The sequence below is a fragment of the Lynx rufus genome, unplaced genomic scaffold (assembly GCF_022079265.1).
Source record: "Lynx rufus isolate CCGP_SWC_20201006 ecotype Redwood Valley unplaced genomic scaffold, mLynRuf1.p SCAF_9, whole genome shotgun sequence".
NCBI lineage: Eukaryota > Metazoa > Chordata > Mammalia > Carnivora > Felidae > Lynx > Lynx rufus.
Genome location: NW_025814897.1, coordinates 59,081,998 through 59,095,363, shown reverse-complemented (window position 1 = coordinate 59,095,363; position 13,366 = coordinate 59,081,998). Strand labels below are relative to the sequence as shown.

The window sequence follows — 13,366 nt, the reverse complement described above, 5'->3', positions numbered from 1 at the left end:
CACTACTTTCAAGAGCAAGAGACACAGCTAACTTTCATAACACATAGAAACAGATGCAGAGAGACAAAAAGAGGAGACGGAGGAATATGTCCTAAATGAAAGAATTCCACATATGAGTGAAATCATACAGTAACTGTCTTTTTCTGACTGGACAGCAACATGTACAAAAAGGAAACTGGACCACTTTCTTACACCATACACAAAAATAAACTCAAAATGGATTAAGACCTAAATGTGAGATCTGAAACTATAAAAATCCTAGAGGAGCACAGGCAGTAACTTCTCTGACATTGGTAGTAGTAGCAATGTTTTTCTAGGTAAGTCTCCTGAGGCAAGGGAAATAAAAGCAAAAATGAACCATTGGGAGTACATCAAAATAAAAACCTTTTGCACAGCAAAGGAAGCAATCAACAAAACTAAAAGTGAACCTATTGAATAGAAGAAGATATTTGCAAATGACATACCTGATAAAGTGTCGGTCAGTATTTAAAATATATAAACACACACACACACACAAACACAACACAAAAAAACCCACCAAATAATTCAATTTTAAAATGGGCAAAGACACGAACAGATGTTTTTATAAAGAAGACATACTGATGGCCAATAGACACATGAAAAGATGCTCAATATCATTAGTCATCAGGAAAATACAAATTAAAACCACAATTAGATATCATTCGCACCTATCAGAATGACTAATATCAAAAACACAAGAAACAACAAGTGTTGGTGAGGATGTGGAGGAAAAGGAACCCTCATTTACTGTTGGTGGGAATGCAAACTGGTACAGCCTCTGTGGAAAACACTATGGGGATTCCTCAAAAAATTAAAAACAGAGGGGCGCCTGGGTGGCGCAGTCGGTTAAACGTCCGACTTCAGCCAGGTCACGATCTTGCGGTCCGTGAGTTCGAGCCCCGCGTCGGGCTCTGGGCTGATGGCTCAGAGCCTGGAGCCTGTTTCCGATTCTGTGTCTCCCTCTCTCTCTGCCCCTCCCCCGTTCATGCTCTGTCTCTCTCTGTCCCAAAAATAAATAAACGTTGAAAAAAAAAATTTTTTTTAAAAAATTAAAAATAGAATTCCCATATGATCCAGTAATTCCATTACTGGGTGTTTACCCAAAGAATACAAAAACACTAATTCAAAGAGATATATGCACCCTTATGTTTATTGCAGTATTATTTACAATAGCTCAATTACGGAAGCAACCCAAGTGTCCACTGATAGATAGATATATCACAAAATATATATGTGTGTGTGTGTGTATATATATATATATATATATACACACACACACACAATAAAGTATTACTCGGCCATAAAAAAGAATGAAACATTGCCATTTGCAACAACATGGATGGATCTAGAGCATAATGTGAAGTGAAATAAATCAGGGAATGACAAATACTATATAATTTCACTCCTATGTGTAATTTAAGAAACAAAACAAACGAACGAAGAAAAAAAGAGACAAAAATATACTCTTAAATATAGAGAAGAAACTTATGTTTACCAGAGGGGAGATGAAGAGGATTAAGAGTACGCATATCATGATGAGCACTGAGTAATGTATAGAATTGTTGAATCATTGTATTACACACCTGAAAGTAATATAACACTGTAAGTTAACAATACTGGAATTAAAAAAGAAAAAAAAAGGAAATGGTTAAAATGGTAAATTTTATGTGTATTCTAACAAAATAATTCTTTTTCATAGCTAATGCTTTAAACAAATTTTTCATGTTTATTTATTTTTGAGACAGAGAGAGAGAGAGGGAGAGAACCCCAAGCAGGCTCTGTGCCATCCGTGCAGAGCCTGACACAGGACCCGATCCCACAAATTGTGAGTTTATGACCTGAGCCGAAATCAAGAGCCAGACACCCAACCGACTGAACCACCCTGGTGCCCATTTAACAAAATAATTCTTTAATTTTTTTTTTAACTTTTATTTATTTCTGAGACAGAGACAGAGCATGAGTGGGGGAGGGGCAGAGAGAGAGAGAGAGAGAGAGAGAGAGAGAGAGAGAATCCAAAGCAGGCTCCAGGCTCTGAGCTGTCAGCACAGAGCCCAACACAGGGCTCGAACTCACAACCAATGAGATCATGATGTGAGCTGAAGTCAGTCAGTCAACCAACTGAGCCACCCAGGCACCCCTAACAAAATAATTCTTAAGAAGTTGGTTTTTTGCTTTCCCCAAAAGATCTCAGAACAAGGCAAAGATGTCCACTCTTACCACTTCTATTCACCATTGTACTAAGGATCCTAGCCAATGGAGTAAGGCAAGAAATAAAAAGATTTATGGATTAGAATGACAGAAATAAAGTATGTTTATTTAGTTTGACATGATGATGGTCATTTAAAATGGTAAGGAATCCACAAAAAAGCTACAAAAACCAATAAGTGAATTTAGGAAGACTGTAGGATACAGGTCATGTAGCAGACTGCATTTGCAAAAAAAACCAGCCACAGCCCTATTTCTGGGGCCACATATTCTTATATAACTTTGCCACACTACACTAAGAAGCAGAATATATCCCATCAATCCATCTTGATTCTGGGTAGAACCTTGTAACTGTTTCAATGAATGGAATGCAGAAAAGAGACTGTATGACCTTTGAGACTATTACATAAAAGGCTATATTGCCTGTGCCTGGCCAGCCTCCCTCCCCTCCTCAGAAAATCTGTCTTTCGCCCAGCCACGACACTGTGAAAAAGCCCAGGTGACACAAAGAAGCCAAATGCAGAAACTCCAGCTGGTAGCTCCAGCAGGTCTCAGCCAATAGGGAGTATCAAGCACTAAATCATATGAGAAAGTACGCTCTCAAAAGAATTCAGTTGCTAGCCTTTGACCTGTTCTAGCTGAGGTGGAGTGCTACAGAAACAAGTTATCCCCACTGAGCCCTATCCTAAGTGTAGATTCAAGAGAAAAATAAATGCTTTTGCTGTTTTAAGCCACTTAGCTTTACAGTAATCTGTTATGCAGAGTAACACAGTAACTGCTATAGGTCAATATATAAAATTTTCTATATATTAATAAAATGATTAAAAGATGAAATGAAAACATAATGGTTACAGTAACATCGACACACTTAGGAATAAATTTAACAAAATATATTTAGGACTGTTGAGGAAGGCAGAATTAGAATATGATCCCAACAATCCTTGCCCTTATATAATCTGGTTGTGGGGAGAATTTACGAATGATGAGATATTATTCCCGTGACTATGTTCTATGAAAAAAGAGAAATTGTCTGGTAGGCCTAACTGTATCACAAGAGCCCTTTAAAAGCAGAGAATTTTCTATTAGTAGCAAAAGAGGAGGAAGTTAGAGATTAAAAACATGAAAAGGAGTGTACATGTTGGTTTGGAGATAAAGGGAGTCATGTGGCATAAACCTGAGAGCAACCTCTAGGAGCTGAGAGTGACTTTCAGCCTGCTGCCAGCAGCAAAACAAGGACTTAAGTCCTATAACCACAAGGAACAGGATTCTATCAGCCATCTAAATGACCCTGGAAGTGGATTCTCTCAGTCTCCAGATAAGAACCCAGCCCAGGAAAAATCAAAATCAAGGTTTTGCCCTTGTGAGAGCCTCAGCAGAGGACCCAGCTGAGCCTACTTGGACTTTCAACCTACAGAACTGTGAAAACAGTAAATGGAGATATTCAAAGTCTCTAAGTTTGTGTTGATTTGTTACATAGTGATAAAAACTAAATATAACTGCAAAGGAACAAGAGAGACATTTTAGGGGACAGAAATATTCTATACACTGATTGTGATTATGACAGTGATTACATAGGTGTATACATTTGTCAAAACCCAACCAACTGTATATTTAAAATAGATGCATTTTAGTGTATATTAATTATACCCTAATATAGTTGATTTCAGAAGAGCTAGTTTCTGGGGCACCTGGGTGGCTCAGTTGGTTAAGCGTCCGACTTCAGCTAAGTCAAGATCTCATGTTTGTGAGTTCAAGACCTGTATGGGTTTTTGCACTGTCAGTGCAGAGCCTGCTTGGGATTCTCTCTCTCTGCTGCTTCCCCACTTATGCCCTCCTCTCAAAATAAATAAACTTAAAAAAAAAATAAAAGAGCTGGCTTCAGTCTGGTTTTCTCCTTATACCTCTTGTCATCATATACACTACACTCATACGTAGTTTTATGTGTTCTCTGCTTCAGTACCCCTCATTTATTGATTCTCTAGCCCAAGAATCCAAATAAGCCCTCAAGCCAGAATATTCAATTGTCACTGGAGGGTGTGAGCAATAGATTATCATGATCTGATTTATATTAAAAAAAATTTTTTTTAATGTTTATTTTTGAGAGAGACAGAGGCAGAATGCAAGTGGGTTAGGGACAGAAAGAGAGGGAGACACAGAACCCAAAGCAGACTCCAGGCTCCGAGCTGTCAGCACAGAGCCCAACGTGGGGCTTGAACCCATGAGCCGTGAGATCATGACCTGAGCTGACATCAGACACTCAACCGACTGAGCCACCCAGGCGCCCCTGATTTACATTTTTAAAAGATTACTAGGAAAAGTCTAGCATGGAGATCATCCATGTAAAACTTAGAATTCCATAAGAAATTTGCTAGTTGGAAAATCATATCTTAGAACAGTTGTTTCCAAATTGTATTTCAAGGAGCCCTAGTATCCAATATAATGCCTCAGGACAAAAGGAAAGAAATAGAAGATGACATATGCCGGTATGGGGAATGGGGAAAACACACAAAGGGGAAACAGCCTCACAAGTTTTAACCCAATAGCTTCCTTTCACCTGCTTTATGTTTAAGGATTCCATGTAGGAGTTAGTAGCAGTTCAAATGTTAAATATTTTTTAAACTACTGCTTTACAAGTTTGGTAAAAAATGGGCAAGAAGCATCCTGATTTTCTGCTTTTGTGTCACAGGGAGCCAACTATAACATAACCAATAGAGCAAGGGAAAGGATTCACCACCTCATATTCCTTAAGACCTTTAGGAGCTGCTCAAGAGAATTATAATCTTCTTATTTCTGGCTCACTGATGGTATGAATCATGTCTAATTCATCTCTGTATCCCCAAATGCCTATCACCTAGTACACACTGAAATACCTGCTGAGTTTAACATGACATACAAACAATGTTAAAAGGTGTAATAAAAAGTGCTGTAACGCTTTAAAATCTAACACTCTTTGGTAAAGTTACTAAAACATATCACTCCTAGGTATATTTCTTTAAGAACTTCTTGCACAAGTACACTAGGAGACATGTACAAGAATGTTTGATAGCAGTACCGTTTACAACAGTAAAACAAAACAACAAAAATTTCAGTCAAGAACATCAATAAGTAATTTATGACATATACACAATGAAATACTATATAGCAAAATAACGAATAAACTAAAGTTAAAAATCCATATTAATCCACAAATATAATATTCAGTGGGGAAAAAAAGCAAGGTGCAAAATATTACAGGGTACGATACCATCTACGACAACACAATGTATAGTGGGAATGGTGGTTACGATGTGGTGGATGAGAGAGAAGTATTTTAGGACAAGTCGCAGAAGAGGCTTCCATTTTACTAGTAGTCTTTCCTTTCTGAAGCTCAGTGGTGATTAATGAGTATTCATTTAATATGCTTTGAGTGTATTTATACTTAGAAAATTTCATATTCAGTTTAAAGTTCTACACCAAGGATTGGCAACTAAAGCCTGTAGGCCAAATCAACCTCAACACCTATTTTTGTAAGTAAAGTTTTACTGGAACACAGCCATTCATTTGTTTATGTAGTGTCAGTGACTATACTACAATGTCAGAGTTGAGTGGTCATGACAGAGAAGTCTGAAGTATTTACTCTTAGGTGCTTCACAGAAAATGCTTGCCAACCCCTGTTCTATTTCCAGGTATAGAGTGCAAATGAAGGAGAATTTAATTCTGAAACAACACAAATAAATCATGGTGATGGTTACTGGGAAAAATGATCAGCAGGTGTGATGATAGCCAGATTATAAAAAAAGAATAGGAGGAAAACAAGAAAAAACTAAATAAGCTTTAGAGCACTGCTGTCTAATAGAACTTTCTGAGATGATGGAAATATTCTATATCTGCACTGTTCAATATGGAAGCCACTAGCCACATGTGACTTTGGAGCACCTGAAATGTGGCTATTGTGACTGAGGAACAAAACTTAAAATTTTATTTATTTTTAATTATTTTAAACAGTCACGTGTACCATACTGTACAGTGCACCGTTAGAGCTCTGGAGGACAGATTGATAGCAGTTGTCACCTGAAAACTAGGCTAGGGTGCTTATTCAAAGGAAAGACGGGGGACAGAGTTGCCTCCAATTTAAATTTCGGCCACTGATGGAAAGGCAAACCATGGATAATCATTAAGGGTATGGTTAATATATACACTTGGGATTCAAACAATATTAATAAAAATTGGACCAAATGACTACTCTTTTCTAAGAAAGAGGGCATAAAGAAAGAGGATACAAAGTAAGAAAAGCAGAGAGCCAACCTTGAGATTTGGGGATTTCCATGCTAATTTGTTAAGTGAACAAACATTATTAGGTGAATGAGAAGTACAATAGCTAGAGAGTTAGTTGGCAGGGAAACCAGAAGAGCTATGATTTAAAATTTCAAAAAACGAGTTCTACAATCTCCCAAGTGAATGAGGAAGGCTTTTGGAGTAATAAGTAATTAGCTAGAAAAGCCATAAAAATAAGGGACCTAGATACCAATAATGACTTTTTCTTCATTTAATCAAAACAAACATCTGCAAAAGATATGCCATGTTATCGTATTTTCTAGGTTTCTGTCACATAGAAAGATGTTTAACTTTTATTACTTTGTTCAATTATATAGAACATATTTTATATATATATGTAAATATATACAAAATGTACATAATATGTATATTTATGTATGTACAATATGTACATACAATATGTACAAAATGTGTACAAAATATGTACATATTTCATATATATGTATATATATAAAATAACATATATAACAAATTACTTTGTTCAATTATATATGATAAATGTATCACCCAGATATATTTAGCTTCCACTGAAGACGATAAGCATTTGTCTAGAAATAAGGTCCTAGTGTTATAAAACTTTTCAAATCCTTCATTAGATTGACATTTCTTCTCTTTTCTACTATGATACACTGTGCTTCATCCTTCCTTATCCAAACCACTAAGAAAATATTCCACAAGCTAATAAAAGTATCAGTTTATACACTGTACGAGAATATGCTACCAAAAAAAAAAGGAATTCTAAGGAACAAACTTACTTCCCAGCAGCCAATACAACTGCTATCTATAGATGTGATAAAATCAGTTGTCTGGTTTCCATGTCCTAGCAATAGCTTTTTTGTTTTGTTTTAGTGTGGAGTTCAAAAATAACTGCCTGATGATACACAGACACAGAGCAGTATATTTAGTATCTGTTTTAATCAGTATTGGCATAAGGAATACAAAATATTCCTTGGGGAACCTGTCTAAATACAAGTATTTAGATGATCTTATTATACATGATCTTATTATAGCAGGGGAGAATTTGCAATTTTCAATTATTAATTTTATTTTACAGTTCTCTCAGAATTTATGATATTCACAGTAGGCTACTATTAATTATACTCCTCTTTACTATCAAGAAGATTGGAATGGTATGTAGAAAAGAACAGTGTGATCTGTAGTAAAGAACACAGGCTCTGAAGTCATAGAAACTCTGAATTCAGTCCTGGCTATTATATACATACCCAATGAACCTCACTGAGCCTCTGCTACCTGATTTGTAAAACAGGGATAATGATATTTAGTTTGAAAGATGTCCTGAAAACTAAATGAAATCACGTATTTACAAGTACCTAGACAGAGAGCCTAGCCATGCTTGACACCCAAATAGCTGCTTCACTCTCATTCCCAGGCATTTAAGGTCTCTTCTGTAATTTTTTTGCCTCTTCTACATGTTTAACCTAAGAATACAATGTCTAATAAATGTAAGAAGAAAAGAGAATAATCAGTTGTTTTGATCCTGAAAAGGCAGAAGGCGATAAGATATCCAAAGCTAAGGTGAAAAGATCATCTTTAGACAGGATAAACAACTCAAAGGTTGGGGTTCCTTGGCAGAGTCTTGAACATGCATGAAGGCAGATAATGGGAAAATAATGGAGTTCCCTTTTAATAGCTTGTATTTTCTCTGTAAATTAGGAAGAAAGACCACTTGCTAAGTGTGAAAGAGAAGAGGAAAGTTTGAGGTTTGAGATGGAAAAGTTGAAAAAAGTGTTAAAAATAGTAGGGAAAGTTAACCAGGGAAATACAGCAGGATATCTGAGCAGTGTCGAGGGTCCATTTGAGACTGGGTTCCACATTAATTTATGAACATGAATGTGTTCTGTTCTGTTGAAAGATTTTCTTCAGTAGTACTCGGCTACTTAGATGCAGGTACAAAGAAAGAGGTTATCTGCGTTCAACTTGAGTTAGAATTTCATTTCATTTCATTTCTAGTCTAGTCATAATGAACTATGAACACTAAACTAGGATAAAGGAAAAAAAATGAGAAGGGATAATATGCTAAAGTGTTTAGGAGTAATATTAAGAGTAATATTAAGGGGCGCCTGGGTGGCGCAGTCGGTTAAGCGTCCGACTTCGGCCAGGTCACGATCTCGCGGTCCGGGAGTTCGAGCCCCGCGTCGGGCTCTGGGCTGATGGCTCGGAGCCTGGAGCCTGTTTCCGATTCTGTGTCTCCCTCTCTCTCTGCCCCTCCCCCGTTCATGCTCTGTCTCTCTCTGTCCCAAAAATAAAAATAAAAAAAGTTGAAAAAAAAATTAAGAAAAAAAAAGAGTAATATTAAGCAATCAAAAAAAAGATAGCTGTTATATCATTAACTACGGTCCTCTAGCAGAAAGTAATTTCAGTATTCTAATTTGTAATCATTTCTTTAAAAAATTTTTTGTTAATGTTTATTTATTTTTGAAAGAGAGAAAGACAAGAGTGAGAGCTGGGGAGGGGCAGAGAGCGGGGGAGACACAGGATCCAAAGTAGACTCCAGGCTCTGAGCTGTCAGCTGACTCGGGCTAGAATTCACCTGAAAGCCAAAGTTGGATGCTTAACTGACTGAGTCACCCCCTAATTTATAATCATTTTTATGTATCTCTCTCTCTTTCACCAGATTGAGCTCTTTGAGGATAAAAAGAGTATATTGCTTATCTTTGATTCTTCCCGAAGTGTGGTCCAGTAGCTACCACACTATGACTACTAAAAGCACATAATTAAATCAATGAATCAAGTATCTTGCTTCTAAGCTATTCAGAGGGGTTTTTGGTTTGTTTGTTTATTTGTTTTTAAGATTCTAGCTAGGGCATTAGAACCTTAACAACAATTCAGAAAATAAGACAGGGCCTTATTTCTAAGAAAGGGCCACTGTCAATTCAATGATAGAACCTTACTTAGTAGCTACAATACAATGGATAAGAGTTTTCCAAAAATGCAGACTATAGAATTAACATGAGGAAGAAAATGAATTAACACAGACACAACATGAAAACTGAGAATACATTTTTCTATTTTAAGGGAAGAAAGGAGACTCCTGCCTCTATTTTTATCATTTCAGGACCTTACAATGTCTCATGAAATGAGTAATCTGAAGCATAACCTACCCAATGCTGATCAAATATCTGCATTAGAACTTCAAAGTAACTTCAAAGATATATAATCTGAGAGCTGGCCAGGTCCATTAACTTAATCTTTGTTTTGGGGCAGAGGGCAGACCCCCAAAAGAATACTGTACATTTCCCGGTTTATCAAAGGCCATAGGGTTTTAAGAAAGAGATCTTTTTTGGCTGTGGATTCAATTTTAAAAACATAAAGATTTTATTTTTGCTGCTGCTTAAACTAATATGTTCATTTTAAAGTATTCAAAGGGAAAATATATAGTCAACAGCTTTGACTGTATATAGGGAATCACAATTTTGAATTACAAGCTGTATTGAGTATCTTCTTTAATAATGGATTGTTTGAGACTGTGTGTGTGTGTGTGTGTGTGTGTGTGTGTGTGTATTTTCCCCCCTAGAGAAACTATGTTATAATGAGAGATCAAGTCTCTTGTTGGTTCTTGTAAGTATGAAGCACCGTGTGACACCTACTAAGATATTAAAATGCCTAAGCCTCTAGGTCCAACATTTTATGGGAAAACGTATGCAGACTTCTCATCTGAGATGTCAAAAGAAGCCCTTGTTTTTCTTACCACTTGTATTCTAACCAGTAGAAATCAAAACAGGCTAGGAAAAAGGGATTTCAGGTAGTGAACAAAAAGGAAAGAAAAAATTCTGCAACTGGATACTTCTTAGCCCAGTTTGACTCTCTCCATCACTCCTATTTTTTCCTGAAGGAACCAGGAAATGTCCTGTCTCTACTTTCAAGGAAAGAACTTATAGTTCCTACATAGAGTTTATCTCCTTCCCAGAGCCAATGTAGAAAAAAGAGCACCCACTCCTACTGCATCCCCATTCTCAACAGTTATGATTTGTAAAGCAAGCAATTCAATGAAAGTAATGTGTTTTGACAGTCAATAAGAACAACATATTTGAGGGGTGCCTGGGTGGCTCAGTCAGTCGAGCATCTGGTTCTTGATTTCGGCTCAGGTCACAATCCAATGGTCGTGGGACTGAGCCCCATGTCAGGCCCCGTGCTGAGCAAGGAGCCTGCTTAGGATTCATTCTCTCTCTCTCTCTGTCTGTCCCTCTCTCTCTCTCTCCCCCACCCCAATGCCTCTGCCCCTCCCCCACTCTCTCTCTAAAATGAAAAATTCAAAAAAACATTAAGAAAATAACAATGCATTTGAAAAGGAAGGTTTGCAAATATAAGAGAAAGAATAATCAAATGTTTGGGTCCTTGAGAAGACAGGAGAAAATGAGATACACTCTATGTAAAATTATATACCAGCAACAAGTGGGGAGCTGGCAGTAAGTTAAAAAGGTTTTCTTCTCCACCTCTTTTCCTTTACTTCAGTGAAAGTTAAAGATACACATAGATGTATAATCAAAGAAAGACCAAGATAGAGTTTGAGTACATAAGAGACATAATACAATCTATCTACATTTCAGGGTGATATCCAGGGTAGAGACATTTTCATAGAACTACTAGGCATTTTCTTGTCTTCTCATGGACACCCAAAATCATAAAACATTAATGTACAAGTTTCCATATCAATTAAGAATAAAATTGTGAAATTTTAAAAATCTAAGCTTTAAAAAAATAATCTTATTTTGTATTTTATATATTAATAGCCATTATATAGTAAACATCTGCCACTTGCTAGAGACTAATACATAATACATTCTTTTACTGTGATTTGGTTTTGAATGATATTTTACATTAAAAATTAATTCAAAATTACCTGAAAGAGAGGCTACCCAAACAGTATCAAGTATACTTCAATGAATTGCAAAGAAGCCTGGCTGCTACTGTACTTACACTTAATCTTATCTGCCTAATTCAACTCATGAGTTGTTTTGTCTTTAATGAAACAAAATTACCACAGATATTAAGTCTGTATTACCTTCATAATGTTAACTAAGTCTGTTTGATAGTAGCGATCCTGGTGTGCATTTGCTGCTGCTAATGTAAGAAGATAATCATTCCTTGCGTGGGTAGCTTTGGAATTACATTCAGATCGCCGGGCTTTTAACTAAAACATAGTAAAAGAAAAAAATCAATGCAAACTGACAACTGAACTGTAAAATATATAAAGATACCATTCTTAGCTGGCAATTAATGGCTCCTCAACAAGAGTAAAGGTAACCACGTGGAAAAATATTCATACACATAATAAAATACTCAACACTAGGGGCACCTGGCTGGCTCAGTCAGTGGAGAAGGTGACTCTTGATCACAGGGTTGTGAGTTCGAGCCCTATGTGTGGCACAAAGTTTACTTAAGATAAAATTTAAAAATTAAAAAAAAATATTCAACACTGTTAAGAAATTAAATAAACAGTGATTAGAACTGTTGTACATGGTCAGAGTGTTCTTACATATTTTTTATTTACATTTAACCTACTTCCAAAGCTTTTCAGGAAACTTCAAAATATTTTGCTCATTTTATTCAGATGGGAAAATAAAGGTTCCAAATTGAGTAAGTACCTTATCTTCAAAGACATGGGTAAAGCTGTTGGGAGTTAGAAAAGTTTTTTAAAAAAAATCAATACTCCTCATGTGCCAAAAGAACTGGGTGCTAGTTGGGATCATGACAGCCAAAGGCAGGTTATTAAATTTAACTTATCAGGTATCCACAGCTTAAGGGTCCCACAGAAAAATCTCACTTGCATTGGCCCAGAATATATACTCAAGTGTGTAAATATGAATGAAATGGATTTTGCAGAGATTTTCTAGAGCCCGTGGACTAAGCCTCTTGGACTAAGAGTTACAGACAATAGGCTACCTAAGCAGGTAAAGTATAGAAACCAATCTCTGAAGCAATCTTGACAAGCAAGTGGTGTCCAAGTGCTGACATCTGGGTGAAAAACTCCCATGAACTGGGAAGGAAACTTCTTCCCTAAGTTAATGACTTTAATATGCTTCTCTACATTAGGTGGAAATAACTGACTTTAACCCTCAAAAAAAACAATTTTTTTAATAAGCTAAGGTTTCTCAATTGTGAAAATTTTCAAAAACTTACCTTTACACTCGCCTTCTGTAAACTGATTCTTGATTGAAAAAGACTAAGTTTAGATCTATAATAAAACAGAAAATAGTATGTTTAATAAAATTATAAAATTACATATAAAACTTATTAAGTATTATAATTCCAAACTTTTTTTAAAATGACACTTTCCACAACACTATTAAAGAGTACTAACAAACGGAAAACCGACAGCAATGATTATTTTCCTTTATTTTACTACAGGAAGAGAAAATATTGGGATATTTAATAAAAATATCCTGAATGACAAAAATACAATTTGACAAATCCAATATATTGGTATCTCTTAATAAACAAGAGTCATCAAACTACAGTTTATTTCCATTATCATACAATTACACACACTTTAGTTCCTATAAGAAAGTTTAAGGATGCCTAGGGATTGACCAATCTATGGAGGCAAAACTTAGGCTTTTAGTGCCGTGGGCAATACGCTGTAACACCTGCAGTGCAATTTATAGCATGATATTACCGAACTCTTCAAAGTCCTTAATTCCATTTTTTTCTCCCATTAAAAGTCCACTGTTAATACAGTATTTGAATACAGTGAGAAAGTCCTTGTTCTCTCTGCCCTATATGATTTTGTTCTATTCAATCTTCTCCCATTCTGGTGTCCTTATTTCTCTCAATCCCTTTTGGTTTGGGAAGGAAACAATAATCT

The 13,366-nt window shown here is 36.1% G+C and overlaps 1 protein-coding gene across 2 annotated transcripts in view; it reads right to left on the bottom strand.

Moving 5' to 3' along the window:
* FCHSD2 (FCH and double SH3 domains 2) overlaps nucleotides 1-13,366 on the bottom strand; it is a 310,129-nt gene that overhangs the window by 119,517 nt on the left and 177,246 nt on the right. For both annotated transcript variants that reach the window (XM_047072457.1, XM_047072456.1), the window contains 2 exons: nucleotides 12,682-12,736; nucleotides 11,564-11,692 (listed from right to left, as the gene is read on the bottom strand). In XM_047072457.1, coding sequence (XP_046928413.1) covers nucleotides 11,564-11,692; nucleotides 12,682-12,736 — 184 coding nt within the window. The remainder of the gene's footprint in view (nucleotides 1-11,563; nucleotides 11,693-12,681; nucleotides 12,737-13,366) is intronic.